Raw genomic sequence first — 15,490 nt, 5'->3', positions numbered from 1 at the left:
TGCTGAAGACAATTAGCATACAGCAGATTTTTTGTTTAAACAAAAAGAATACCAAGTATCTGCAGATGGGGAGTTCAAGTTGTTCCTCTATGAATCGCATTCTGGAGTCTAAATTCTCTTCTGCCTTAAGGAACAATTCCAGATTAGAGAAATGAGTAGCTGGCATGGAGACTATCGATCTGTTTTCAACTCCCCTAATCTCTAGCCAGTGGGGTGGGGGGAAATGCATCCCCTTACCCAGTCATCTTCATCCTTCTCTCTAATTCTGTGGTTGGTTTTTATTGACGTTAAGTCAACCAATATATAAGAACTGTTAGATGCTAAGGGCTGAGGCTAGTTAAGATGTACTCATAGCGGACCCAGTGAAATTAATCTCTGTGACTCACTTAAGCCCACTTGATTTCAAATGTTTGTACCATGAATATGTGGCCAGTGTTGTGTAGTGGTTAGAGTGCTGTACTGGGACCTGGAAGAGACCAGGGTTCAAATCCCCACTTGGCCAGGAAGCCCACTGGGCGACTTTGGGCCAGTGGCTGCCTCTCTCAACCTGGATGGCCAGCAGCCAGGGCCGATGGGATTTGTAGTACAACAATACCCAGAGGGCCACTGTTCCCACACCCTCTCTAGGGGTTAGCAGGACCAGTATTTTGCATTCTAAATTCACATGCTCATTAGGAATAGCCAGAACATACCACAGAACAGGAAAGTTTCCTTTATATATATAAAAAAGAGCCTGCTTCCAGCAAGACCAGTTTTTCTATGCATTTCTTATTGGGTAAATTGAGGCTCAGGCTGATTGCTGTACATGGTTTCAGTGGGCGTCAAAGACAACAAGGCAGCTAACATGCGTAAGACACCTTGGGGGCCTCGACTGCCACAGCGGCGCTCTAAAATTAGCCCTGTTGATTAGATTATCATTTCTTCTGTTTCAGACAACCTGTGGTGGAGGGGACTGGAGGAGGGACGGACAAACGAACAAAAGTTAGTCTCCTTCTAAAACCCAGCTTCCTTCGCAAAGGGAAGGTCCTCACACACAAAAAAACACCTTTATCCCACTGCAACAGAAGAGCTGGCAGGAAGGCAAGCAGTTGGGAACACAAGGCCAAGCTATGCCGTTTTGGGCACTGCGCTCTTTGGTTAGGTCGCATGTGTGGCTGACAATGACCCAACCACTAAGTTTGTGTGCCTAGAGCAGTGTAAAGGTAAAGGTAAAGGGACCCCTGACCATTAGGTCCAGTTGTGACTGACTCTGGGGTTGCGCGCTCATCTCGCATTATTGGCCGAGGGAGCCGGCGTACAGCTTCCAGGTCATGTGGCCAGCATGACAAAGCCGCTTCTGGCAAACCAGAGCAGCACATGGAAACGCCGTTTACCTTCCCGCTGTAGCGGTACCTATTTATCTACTTGAACTTTGCCGTGTTTTCAAACTGCTAGGTTGGCAGGAGCTGGGACCAAGCAACGGGAGCTCACCCAGTCGTGGGGATTCAAACCGCCGACCTTCTGATCGGCAATCCCTAGGCTCTGTGGTTTAACCCACAGTGCCACCCACATTTTAGATACCACCCTCTATGGTTGGGCAGTGCCTCCCTGCTGGGCTTTTCTTTCTCGTGGGGACACAGAGGTGCAAAGGGACTGCACGGGGAGAGATAGAAAGTGTTGAATGCAGTTGGGTAGATAAAGAGTCTGGCCGGAGAGAAGGCAGCTTTTCTACATTACTACTTCTGGAGCATGGCTGGGGACCAGGAGAAGGGGAAAGCATGGGGGCTGTTCCCTTCGCACCCTACTTGTATCCTTCCCGGAGAAATGCAACTGGCCACAGCCAGAAACATGAAGGCCTTCAAGCAGTGCATTGTTAAACTATGGAACTCCCTCCTACAAGAAGCAGTGATGGCCACCAACTGGGAAGGCTTTAAAAGAGGACTGGTCAAATTCTTGGAGGCGAAGGTTACCAATGGCTATTAGCCATGATGGCTAGTGCTCTGCTGGCCACTGTGAGAAAAGGATGCTGAAATGGATGGACCACTGGCCCGATCCGGCAGGCTCTTGTGTGTTTCAATACTGGCTCATGGAGGGCCACAAAACCCCTTGCTTTTGTATTGCATTTACACCCCACATTTTTCTCCAAGCAAGTCAGGATTGCACACATGAACAACTTCTTCCTCCTCCTCCTCCTCCTCCTCCTCCTCCTCCTCCTCCTCCTCCTCCTCCTCCTCCTCCTCCTCCTCCTCCTCCTCCTCCTCCTCTTATACCCTACCCATCTAAGCCACTCTGGGTGTCTTACAGCATATCTAATCTAAAAACATAATAAAAACATCAAGCATTTAAAACCTCCCGATACAGGGCTGCCTTCAGGTGTCTTCTAAAAGTTGTTCTTCCCCATCCCAATTAATTCCCACTACAGTGGTACCTCTGGTGAAGAACTTAATTCATTCCGGAGGTCCGTTCTTAACCTGAAACTGTTCTTAACCTGAAGCACCACTTTAGCTAATGGGGCCTCCTGCTGCCGCCACGACACCGGAGTACGATTTCTGTTCTCATCCTGAAGCAAAGTTCTTAACCTGAGGTACTATTTCTGGGTTAGCGGAGTTTGTAACCTGAAGCGTTTGTAACCCGAGGTACCACTGTACAGCCCTGTTACACTCCAAGGGCACCCAGCGGGCTTTATGGCCGATTGGAAATAGGAACTCTGGTCTCTCCCAGGTCTGACACTCCAACCCCTATACTACACTGGCTCTTCTAATATGAAGGTAAGAAGGGTTCTAGTTTCAGTCGAGATATTAAGACCTGCCAGAACTGTGGCATGCAAGACCTGAGTGAGACAGCGCTCTCACCTATGATGATTCACAGAAACTGCTGTTCAGAGGCATGATGCTTCCAGCAGTGGCTAGCACCAATAACTTTTACTCTGCTTTTCAGAAAAGACCTGGTCTTATGATGACCATATCTAATCTTGATTTTATGTCCCCTACCCCCCCCCCAAAAAGGAGGGAGCAAAACCACAGCGGATGCTGCTTGGGGTGGTGTTAGATTAGACACCCCCCCTCCAGGCTTGCAAAATGTCTGGATCTCACAGAGGGGAAACAGTGGCTGAACTGCCGTGTGGCTTGGCTGCTTCCAGAAATGGTCTTTTCAGATATCAGCAGCTCTCCAGCTAGACCGAATCTGTGCAAACATCCGCCTCCCTGGGGTCCTCAAAATGTCATGAGCCCCTCTGCCAAAGATACCTGAACGAGGCCTCGCACCAGCTGCAATCTGAAGCCACGTTTGAAAAGGAGTGGGGGGTTGCAAAAAATTAAGACCTTTGAAGGGGCACAGTCAATACCGACTTAGCTATTAGTGGGAGGCAATCAATTCTCAACATTTCATCCTGGGGAAAAAAGAAAAAAAGAAAAGAGGAGGGAAGAACTACTCCCTGAATTTAGTTCAAGCTGCCTTTGCCTCCGCCACTCAAAGAATCTGGCATTAATGGAGCAGGAGATATATATTTATTTTATACAGACAATTGACTCTAATCCTACTCCACAAAAATGTATCATTAAAATGAAGCGTTGCTGTAAAATACCATACATTGATTTATGGCAGGGCTGAGCCAATTTCACAGTTCGTATGACATCACCACTTCTACTGAGCGCCCGCATGGTGGCTTCTGAAAGACTGGGAGGCTGGAAAGTGGGGATGGGGGGGGGGCGTGCTGGGAGGGGGTGAGGAGAGAGAGGGGGTGGGAGAGGGAGAGAGGGACTCTACCTGATCTATATACATTCTAAGTTAAGGTAAGATTACTGATTAACCTGGGACAATCATTCTCAACCCCCCTCCCTTTTTTTAAAGCGTAGGAACAGAATTAATAAGGCTCAGGGCATTAAACGACCTGCGTTATTAAACCTTTTCAACTCTGCATTGCAGATAAAGCAATTGTGGTGATAAATAGAAACGATGTGCCGTTGTGGGAGTGGACAAATCTCTCTCGGGTGGTTCAGAAAATGCAGCCCAGGGGAGACATTCAGCACTCCAGTGCAAACCCCGTTCCAAGGCATGAAGAAAGGGTATCAAGCAGAGTTTAGCTTTTAACTACTATCATTGCCTCCCCCCCCCCCCCGGCAAGCATTTCAGCTAAAAGCCACAATAATAAGTTTTATCTCTGTTAAATAACAGATTCAGTTTTATGGTTTGGGGATACATCAGTCAGGCTCTTAATCCAAAGACGAGCCTAGGCTCTTGGCAGGGGTGGGGGGGATGTAAAAAAAAGAAAGAAAGAAAATCTCAAATTCCACTGAGCTAAAATGAGTTCACTTCCCCACCATCCCCTTGAGCAGCCAGTTCTGGAGGGGAAAGAAATGTTTTGAGGGGTTTCAAATTTCTAAGCCCCCTTTTAGGCAAATAAGTGATTAAACCCCAAGTAAGTAACATCAGCAACAGACACTGTTTTGCAGAGACCATCTTCAATTAAAACACACACACACACAATCCGTGGATCAATCAATGCTTTCAAAAGCTCTAGCATACTTAGTTACTTAAGACAGTAACTTTCTCAAGCAAAGATTCAGGCTCCTACTTCCCTTTTGGTCGCCTCTGCTGTCCTGTCAACTTCTCTCCCATAAGGACCAGTGTTCAGCTCCCTTAAAAGCACCAGCTGCAGCCCAGCTCATGACTTCTTCATGAAGAGCAGTGCTAAAACTCTGGAACTCACTCCCACAGGAGAGGCAGTGATTGCCACCAACCTGGATGGCTTTAAAAGAGGACTGGACTAATTCATGGAAGATAAGGGTATTGATGGCTGGAAGCCACAAGAACAATACTTTGCCTCCACTGTTACTAATGCTTCTGAATTCCAGCTGCTGGAAACCATTAAGGGCATGGGGTGATAGCACTTGTGTGCTCAGGTCCTGGGTGGCCACTCTGAAAACAGGATAGAGGATTTCATGTCTTAACCCAACAGGACAAAACTGGCTTGCTCTCTTCAACTAATCCAGAATGTGGCAGCTAGACTGGTGACTGGGAGCGGCCGCCGGTCTTGAAAGATCTACATTGGCTCCCAGTACGTTTCCGAGCACAATTCAAAGTGTTGGTGCTGACCTTTAAAGCCCTCAATGGCCTCAGTCCAGTATACCTGAAGGAGTGTCTCCACCCCCATCGTTCTGCCCAGACACTGAGGTCCACTACCGAGAAGCCAAGTTGCAGGGAACCAGGCAGAGGGCCTTCTCGGTAGTGGCGCCCGCCCTGTGGAACACCCTCCCATCAGATGTCAAAGAGAAAACCAGCTACCAGATTTTTAGAAGACATCTGAAGGCAGCCCTGTTTAGGGAGGCTTTTAATGTTTAATCGATTATTTTATTTTATTTTTCTGTTGGAAGCCGCCCAGAGTGGCTGGGGAAACCCAGCTAGATGGGCGGGGTATAAATTATTATTATTATTACTTAGCCAAGATGTGTGTTTGGTGACCCATCATGCAAATACCTAACATGCCTGAGTTTGATTTCCCTTCCTTTCCCTTATGTGTCATTTTTAGGGTTTCTTTAAAATCATAAACCTGAGACTGGAGACCGCCTATTATTATTTTTAACTGATAGTGATAGTATTTATACCACTCTGGGAGCTGAAATATGGTGCACAAATGCTCTAAATAAAACAAACAGGCAGGAAGGCAGGCAGGCATACAAGACTCCCCTTCAGGGTTTCTACTGGAATCCCCAAGTTTAACAGAGAAACCTCTTAAGTGATTCATATCTTTGAAATGCCAGTATGCTTAATCACATGCTGGGGATATTAGGACCTGCGTGGATACTTAACCATTTGTTTCTCAGCACAGATCCCACGAGCTGCTTAGATATGCCAGTGTCAATGTATGGAACATTTTCCTGAAGCCAAGACCAAGATTTTGAAATCAGCTGGCTTTTGGTGATCAAGTTTTATGTTCTCTCTCTCTCTCTCTCTCTCTCACACACACACACACACACAAATATCTGGATTTTCAGAATTTATTTTGAATGTATTACACCAGGGGTCAGCAAACTTTTCAGCGGGGGGCCGGTCCACTGACCCTCAGACCTTGGGGGGGGGGCTGGACTATATTCTGAAAAAAATTATGAATGAATTCCTATGCCCCACACATAACCCAGGGATACATTTTAAATAAAAGCACACATTCTACTCATGTAAAACCACCAGGCAGGCCCCACAAATAACCCAGAGACGCATTTTAAATAAAAGGACACATTCTACTCATGTAAAAACACACTGATTCCCGACTGTCTGCGGGCCGCATTGAGAAGGCGATTGGGACGGATCCGGCCCCTGGGCCTTAGTTTGCCTACCCATGTATTACATCTTGAAATTTTCAGGGGCGTAGTCATATTAGCCCATTACAGCAAACAAGGAAAATCTTACAAGAAAAAAAAGCCAGATATTTTTTTTGGCTGCCACTTCTAAGACATGTAGCAAATCAACAGTAGAAGAGATGTGATACCTTTGTGTTGCTAGCAAATTATCTGAATTATGGATACTATTCTGGTTAAGTTTGTAAGATCATTGTAACTGGCCAGAAAGACTGGATGCAAACAAACACAGAGCAAAAATTGTCATTGTGATAGCAGGTTGAGCCCAGAAGATGGCTACTTTGTAGGGCTGTGTTTGAAAGAGAGAGTTTATTAAACTTTATAGTCTTAAAGCAAGGATGGGAAACCTGTAGTCTTCCAGATATTTGGTCTACAACTCCCATCAGCCCCAAATGTCAGGGATGATGAGAAGTATAGTCCGGCAACACCAGGAGGTCACTATGGGCTGTATCCAACATTCTCTGTTGAATGCTAAGGTGCCTGAAAAAAATCACCTCCCCTGAGAACCTCAATTAGGCTGTCAATTCAATTCTTCTAGGCAACATTCAACATTCTCGGACCCTTAGCACAAGAACCTTTGCTCCAGCGGATGGCAGAATTTAAAGGCTGGGCAACAAAGGAATCTAGCACAACAGCTGTTTTGGCATAAGCTTGTTGACGATTCTTGCAGCCCAACCATCTCTGAATACGCATGCACATTTTCCCTCATGCAACAACCTTCCGCCAGCGCAATAAGTATACAGCTAAGCGACTTTAACTCACAGCTGCATTGGATACAGCCCATTGCATTGGCCATGCCACACCCAGCAAGGCTGCCGGTGGGAGGAGAAGTGTTCAGTCCGCAAAACAGAACTCTCAGGATGCCAACGACCATGTACTTACCCGGCAATGACCACCCCGTCGCAAGAATGCACATCACACAGAACTTTCCCAAGTTCGTACTGCAGCTGGCTCACGGCGCCAATGCGGTTCTGCAGAGGAAGACAATGGGATGGCATTGGCCCTGATCAGCCACATGGCAATCCCAACCATTCTGCTTCCCCACTACCAGAAGGGTCATAGCTCTGTGCATGCAGGAGGCCCCCACGCTCAATCTCAAAAGGCTCCTGTCTGAAACCACGGAGAGCTGCTGCCAGTCAGAGCCGGCAACACTAAGTTAGATGGTTTGAGGGTCTGACTTGATAGAAAGCAGCTTCCTGTGTTCCTGTATGCAGGGGAACGCTCAATAGCAGGGCACATGCTTTGTGTCCAAAAGATGCCAGGTTCACCCACCCACCCACCCACCCACTCCCCGTGCCTCCAGATAGGGCTATGAAAGCTCTCTGTCTGAAATCATTGAGAGTTGATGCCCATCATATGCCTCTGCCTAGGTCACCCACCCTCCTGAGCCATACCTCTCACCAGCCCTGATTTGTACTGCCCTTGTGTGGTTTTGCCTGGCAAAAATGCATCCGTGAATTCTGATTATGTCTCTTGATTGCCTGGATGGAAAGGGGTGTGTGTGTGTGTGTGTGTGTGTGTGTGTGTGTGTGTGTGTGTGTGTGTGTGTAGGAACTAGCTTACTATACAAGGTTAAAATTTACATTCATCACTCTGCTGACTTTTGCCCCTGGCCCAGCCTGTCACAAGCATGCAACCCTCAGGCTAAAATAGGTCCCCCGACCTCTGCCTAATAGAGTCATAATGGATTCCAAAAGAAGAATCCCCCCCCCCACAGAGTTTACCTTCCAGTTGGTTCTTAAAACCTGCTCCTTCTCCCGGCATTCCCGGAGGGTCCTTTTCCAGAAAGGTGAATCAGATATTTGACTGTTGGGCAGGTAACCTTCTTTTTGGCACAACCGGAACCAAAGGAGCTGGTCTTCTGCAAGGACCTTCCAGGGCTTGCTAACCTAAAAGCAGCAAGACGGGTATCAGCTCCAGACAGTACGTTTCTTGGAGGCTGGCAGCATCTTCATGCATGGAGTTAAAGTGAATTTTGGCTGTGCTGTGTTATAATGGTCTCTTTCCCCCACCTGAGAGGGGAGAGTTGCTGTCATGCTCAGGTCCTGCCTGCAGGTCTCCTAGGGGCATCTGGTTGGCCACTGTGAGAACAGGATGCTGGGCTAGGAGGGCCATTGGCCTGATCAAGCAGGCTCTCCTTATGTTCTTAGAAAGCAGACTCAAGGATTGTTACAAATAAATCATACACTATTCCACAGTCAATTGGAAGAATGGAAGAGACAGGTAAGTACAAACTGGTTTACTGGCAGTTCAAATTAATACTGTAAGCAGCTTCCTTACAGGTTCTGGACTGACTTGTTGCTCCCCCCCCCCAAACAAATGAGAATATGCTGCACGCAAGGGATGGCCAGGCCCACTTAACTCCTGCATACTCAGTAAAACAAAGTGATACAGCTGCAAACACACCCAGCAAGTTTCACTCCTTGTGTGAGCTTGTCTAATAAAGCAACGCATCGCAGTCTTTTGGTACCAATGTGCAAGGTCATTTATTGGAAATCCTTCCAAAGCACATCAAATCAAATTTTTATTGCTCAACGACTAGAATTAAAGAAGCAAAATAAGAAGTGTACGGAGCATGTTGTACAGATGGGTCTAGTAGCGTTGAAAACAATAAATAAAAGTAGCACAGAGTAACATGGGCGCCAACATCTTAAAAGTTGTAGTCATGTCACAAACTCCAAAGAGGAAAATTACAAAGTGTCTGGGGTCAGTTCTTGGTGGGTTTTGCTTGGCAACACTGAGAGTGATAGATGCTCTTGCTGCAACTGGAAAACGAACTTGCTCTCCTTCCCCTCCACTTCCGATTCCTTTTCTACCCTGACCATCAGTCCTCAGCCAGTGGGGTAGAGACCCTCCAGTGGGGTAGAGCAGCAACATTACTGCAGTAGAACTATATGGTGTAAAATTGATTCCCAAATGCATGTTTGGGCTAAAGGTGGATCACTGGTCTGAAAAGGTTAAGGACTCTTGACTTAAAAGCACAAAGATTATGACAGAGCAAAAAAGGGGGAGAGGCACAAAACCCAATCTAAAATAATTCATTGGCTCCTCAAAACCTGGGTGAAGAGATGCATCCTGCCCAATGGTTGAAATAACTAAAATGATGGTGCCAGACACACCTCCAAAGGGAGAGAGTTCAATAAACAGGATACCAACACAGAGAAGGCCCTGCTATGTGTTACCTAAGAACAGTACCCCACCCCCACCTTAACATTCAGGCAGGTCTATATAGAAGGCAGAATAAGGTCCTTTTGTTATTTCCCCAGAATAAACCTTCACGAGGGCTTATCGGCCACTTTAGCTAAATTGCAGCTCAGTGCCTTCTCTCTCTTTCGCTCTCTCTTTAGAGTCACGCCAAATGCTGTAGAGATATGAAAAACACAAACGCTCTGCTGAATCAGAGCAGGGGGGGGATTTAATCTAGGGATAGTTGGTGTGTCGCACTCCAGGTCTTTCTGTACTACAGTTCCCATAAGCCTCAGCCAACACGGCCAAAGGTCAGAGGTCATGGGAGCTGCACTCTGGAAATATCTGGATGGTGGCTACCCCGGGTTTGATGCACACCTGGGGGGAAGCAGAGAATAACTTCTCACTGCTGCTCTTGTGCTTTGGAGTTCCTTTTCTGAGACAAGGCCTTGTCTAACCCTCTGTGGAAACCTTCCAAAGAACAAGTAAATGTCTTTTTTAAAATCAGAAATGATTCAGACAGGCCTTTTGCCTGACAGGCTGATTTGTCTTATGGTTTTTTCCACCATGTGCATGTTTTTTCTGCTTTAAATTGCCCACAGTTTTAGTGCCCTGTTTCTGCCCACTCTGGTTTTCAGGATGATAGAAAATGGCCTTATACTCAAGATTCAGACCATGGGTCCGTCTAGCTCAGCACTGTCGACACAGACAGGCAGGGGCTCTCCAGGGTTTCAGACAAGGCTTCCTCCCAGCCCCACCTTGGAGATACTGGGGATTGAACCTGGGGTCTTCTATGTTCAAAGCAGATGCTCTGTCACTGAGCTACGGCCGTTCTCCATCAGCAGGAGAGATTAATGTGGGCTTGTTCCTGTTGCTCTGAGCCCCAAATACATGCAAAAGGCAACAAGAAATCTCACCGCAGAGAAGACCCACTCTCGTGTTACTACCCTCTGGACCTCTCTTAGAGGGAGCACATGAATAACAGCCTCAAATGATGATTGCAGGGTTCAGGTCGATTCGTATGGGGCCCTTGAAGTATTGACGTTCTGAGCCGTTTAAGGCTCCGTTTATAACGCTAATCATAAAACTAAGTAAAGGGGGGGGGAGCACTCCCAAAATCATGATGCAATCTCTCATAGAAAAGGCCAGAGGTTGCAGGCCAGGGAATACCAAACCGTGGTCCATGAACTTCGTTTTGGTGGGCTGTGGCATGTCTGCATCAAATACACTGATTTTTAATTGCATTTTTTAAATTACGGCTTATATTCAAATATATTTCTTACATTGCATTTTACTGTTTGACAATCTGTATTCTGTGGAAGACAAATTCTAACGCAATAAAATACAACAGAAGAAATAAAAGCAGCAAGAAAAGTACGATTAAAAATTGCACAACATCTAGCACAGAGCCTTACAATTGCTTCGACATGCAGAAAAATCACAAAGTGGGGCAAGCCAAGGCAATCAGCAATTTTCAGGTCTCCCACTGGGAGCAGGGATTTTTGGGAACCACTGTCTTAAGCCAAGCTGAGTTTCCTTTGGGCACTCAGAGGGCATCTTAAGCCAGTGGTTGTGGAACCTGAAACTCCCCTTATCAACCCTTTGGCCCCGCTGACTTGAGCTGGTGGGTGTTGGAATGTTAGCACCCCATGTCCTGGGGTGCTACTAGTTTTCAAGCATGATGGATGTATGCTTGTTGAGGTCACACTTGCCTTCTAGCTTGGGAAGGCTCAACTTTCCTGCACTTCTACTGTGCTGCCTTACACTGTTTTGCTAGCCAGTTGACCTATGTCATTTCACTGCATTCTATCGCTTACTTTGCTTTGCTTGTTTAATTGTACTTTATTGTATACTTTGCTTTAAGAGTTCACCACTTTGGGGGGGGCTTGTGGGGGCCAAGAAGCAGCCGATGAATAAATCCTCATCATCCAAGGTGGATAAATGTCATGCCCATTCCCTGTGCTTTTATGAGGTCACAGGATACATGGCAAGTGACGGGAGGGGCACAGAACACTGGGAAGAAGACAGGAAGGAATGGTGGGCCACGTGAGCTTCACTCCTCTAATTCAGTCTCAAAGGAGTGACGACTCAAGGAAATCCCAGTCCCAAGTCCTATCAGGCAAGGTTCCAAAAGGCAATATCACGGAGAGTTAATTCCTTCCTCAATGGAGTTTCAACATGTGCATCGCGGTTCTCCCAGAAGCACCCTCTTGATTAGCGGTGATGATCATCTCCTTCTTTCCAGGACGGTCTGCCGGTCATCTGGGTGATACAAATGGCCATTCGCTCTCCACTACCCACAGTGCAATTGCGGCTGACGCAGCACCCAGGACGACTGGGAATATCACGGACGCAACCCCCTGCCAGCGACGCTTTGTGGTGCCTCACTGAGTTAGAAGGGTTGATGGAAGCCATGTGGGTCGTGTAGCATAGCCAGCTGCTGCTGATTGAGGAGGGCCGCGTCCACCCGCTGCTGCTCCTGCTCCACCCACCTCTCCGTCTCCTGGCGCGCGACGTCGAGGCTGTGGCGCAGCCGGCGCTGCTCGTGCTCCATCCGCCGATCCGCGCGCAGGTTGGCATTATCCTGGTGGTCCTGTATCGACTGCCGATACAGCTCTTGCGCGGCAAACAGGCGGGAGTCCTTGGCCTCCAAGTGGTCCCAGTGCTTTGCCACCAGCTGCAATTGCCGCTGGCGTATCACTTCCTTCTGAGCGGGGTCACTCTGCCGGGAGCTCAGCCTCCGGCGGATTTCCTGCTGCCGCGCCTGCTCCTGCAGCCACTGCTCCTCTTCCTGCGCCAGGCTTTGCCGCTGCTGCTCCAACGCCCGCTGCTGCTCCAACGCCCGCTGCTGCTCCAACGCCCGCCGCTGCTGCTCCCGCTCAAGCTCCAGCCGCTGCCACTCCCGCTCCGCCCGCTCCACCTGCCGCCACACCCGCAGCCGCTCCTCTTCCTCTTCCCGCAGTTCTGCAGCTTCCTCCTCCTCTGCTGCTTCTCCTGTGATGTAACTGCGCAACTGGGTGATGTAATTGCCCAGAAGGGTGACGTAATTGCCCATCATTACATGCGAGAAGCACACAGTCTTCTCTTTGCAGAGTCGATTGTCCTAGTATGTTCCCTGCACCCATCCATGGAGACTGATATCCAGCTTTGGCCTTCCCCTGGCAGGTTGAGCTTCAAGGCCCACAGAGATGGTAAGGATAGCTAACATGACTCAACAATAGGCCCATTGATCACTGGGACTTTGCCCACCCTGTGCCTGGGTTGGATTGCTTCAGGCTCCAGCGGCTCACAGGAACCTGTTAGTCCATCTTGTTCAGCATGGCCAACAATGACTGGCAGCGGTTCTGAAGGGTTGCAGAAAGGGGACATTCCTAGTCCTTACTGGAGGTGATGGGGATTAAACCTGGGACCTTTAGCATCCAAAGCAGGTGCTCAAACCAATGGGTTATGACCCTTTCTTGAATGATTGAATAGTCTTCAGAAAAAAAGGAAAGGGGGGAGTCTTCAGGGAAAACTTAAGAAATAGGAAAATTTACTACCCTGAATTCCTTTTCTCTGTGTGCCAGAAGAAACCCCAAGACATCACAGTCGCCCGATGGCACCCCATAGCACAAATACCGAGAGACAAAAAAAACCCCAAACCACACTCTTCCAATGCTGCTCTCTGGACTGGGTCATGTAAGTAACAGGGCCCCCAAATCCCATCCCACGTAGTCCAGGAGGATACGGCAGTCAACAATATTAAATAGCCACAGAAAGCTTGAGAAGGACCAAGATCAGCCCCGGTTGTCCCATTAATAGAGGTCATCCCCAGCAGGGTGACCAAGACCAACTCGGTCCCATGGCCTGGACTAAAGTCAGATTAAAATGGCTCTAGATATTCCATATAATCCAAAAATGCCTACAGTTGTCCCAGTCTTCTCCACCGCGTATGTGATGCACTCAGAAGTTGGTGACAATGATTTATTTATTTGCTTTCTTGTTCTCAGTGTGATGCAGCAGCTAAAAAAGCCAATGCAGTTCTGGGCTGCATCAATAGGAGTATAGCATCTAGATCAAGGGAAGTAATAGTACCACTGTATTCTGCTCTGGTCAGACCTCACCTGGAGTACTGTGTCCAGTTCTGGGCACCGCAGTTCAAGAAGGATACTGACAAGCTGGAACGTGTCCAGAAGAGGGCAACCAAAATGGTCAAAGGCCTGGAAACGATGCGTTATGAGGAACGGCTTAGGGAGCTGGGTATCTTTAGCCTGGAGAAGAGAAGGTTAAGGTGTGATATGATAGCCATGTTCAAATATATAAAAGGATGTCGTATAGAGGAGGGAGAAAGGTTGTTTTCTGCTGCTCCAGAGAAGCGGACACGGAGCAATGGATTCAAACTACAAGAAAGAAGATTCCACCTAAACATTAGGAAGAACTTCCTGACAGTAAGAGCTGTTTGGCAGTGGAATTTGCTACCAAGGAGTGTGGTGGAGTCTCCTTCTTTGGAGGTCTTTAAGCAGAGGCTTGACAGGCATATGTCAAGAATGCTTTGATGGTGTTTCCTGCTCGGCAGGGGGTTGAACTGGATGGCCCTTGTGGTCTCTTCCCAACTCTATGATTCTATGATTCTTTAAAATCAATGTCTGCTCATTGGCTCTCAGTCAAACCTAACTCACAGGGTTGTTTTGGGGAATGAATGAGGAGGTGGAAAGGCATGTGCACCACCTTGAGTTCCTTGGAGAAAAATGTGGGATATAAATGCAATTATTATTATTATTTGTTTTGTGTTATGGATTGGACATGGTACGAGTATTTTGCTATGTGAATCACTTGACTTTTTTTTTTTACTACTCATAATGTGTGTAAACCGCTTTGAGGTCTTTCAGGCAGTAAAGCAGTCTATAAATGGAAGTAGCAATTGTTGTTGTTGTTTAGTCGTTTAGTCGTGTCCGACTCTTCGTGACCCCATGGACCAGAGCACGTCAGGCACTCCTGTCTTCCACTGTGTCCCGCAGTTTGGTCAAACTCATTCATGTTCGTAGCTTCGAGAACACTGTCCAACCATCTCGTCCTCTGTTGTCCCCTTCTCCTTGTGCCCTCAATCTTTCCCAACATCAGGGTCTTTTCCAGGGAATTTTCTCTTCTCATGAGGGGGCCAAAGTATTGGAGCCTCAGCTTCAGGATCTGTCCTTCCAGTGAGCGGAAGTAGCAATAAATCATGCTAAACTCTTCTCTGCTCTCCATTTTAGCTAAATCGAGCATCTGCTGACATTGGTAAGGCTTCTGAACAAGAGAGAGAAGTAAACGCAACGAAGGTTTGCCAGCCTCAAAATGAAGATGGGGTAGGGAAGGAAGGGAGGAAGGAAGGAAGGAAGGGAAGGGAAGGAAGAGAGGGGTAGAAAACAAAAGCCAAGGCTTGCCAACATAGAAAGCATTTCTAGCACCATTGCCAAATCTAAGTTAAAACATTGCTTTAGAAAGCATACACGCTCCTAAGTGGATTCTCGGGTTCCAAGAGGTCCTTTTAACACTCATGGAGGGAAAAAAGCAAAACAAAAACATTATCCCACTGTGATTTTAATCAGATTACTTGTAGCCCCACTAGCCTTATAAACCTGGGTTTTTCCAAGGAGGGGCCGTATGACCAGACACCCCCATTAATGCACCAGGAACTGGCACTGCCAAGCCTAGTAAAAGCTCCGCTGAGCGAGGCACAGCTGCAAGAAACCGCTAATAAAAAGTGTATCGAGCATCCTGCTTTACAAGCGTTGCTCCCATTTAAAGCACGGGCAAACACACACACAGCATTTGGCTCGAGCTCAAACTTCCTAGCTCAGCATGAGTTAAGGGTACAGGTGAGCAACTGGATGCCAAAAGATTTTTTTTTAAAAAGAAAAAAAGACTTCCCACTACCTAAAAGAGATAGGAAGAGAGAAAGAAATATCGCCCTTGATTTTATTGGTATAGATGCCTGTCTGCTGAAAGCTAAG

At 47.4% G+C, this 15,490-nt stretch overlaps 1 protein-coding gene across 2 annotated transcripts in view; it reads right to left on the bottom strand.

Annotated features, from left to right (window-relative positions):
* Positions 1 to 15,490, bottom strand: part of FBXW8 (F-box and WD repeat domain containing 8) — a 65,013-nt gene that overhangs the window by 43,027 nt on the left and 6,496 nt on the right. For both annotated transcript variants that reach the window (XM_035098286.2, XM_060269290.1), the window contains exons 3-4: positions 8,057 to 8,221; positions 7,215 to 7,303 (exon numbers count right to left, since the gene is read on the bottom strand). In XM_035098286.2, the coding sequence (XP_034954177.1) occupies positions 7,215 to 7,303; positions 8,057 to 8,221 (254 nt within the window). The remainder of the gene's footprint in view (positions 1 to 7,214; positions 7,304 to 8,056; positions 8,222 to 15,490) is intronic.

Source organism: Zootoca vivipara, chromosome 17 (genome assembly GCF_963506605.1).
Source record: "Zootoca vivipara chromosome 17, rZooViv1.1, whole genome shotgun sequence".
Classification (NCBI taxonomy): domain Eukaryota; kingdom Metazoa; phylum Chordata; class Lepidosauria; order Squamata; family Lacertidae; genus Zootoca; species Zootoca vivipara.
Note: the sequence above shows the minus strand (reverse complement) of the source record. Positions and strands in the feature narration are given on the sequence as shown.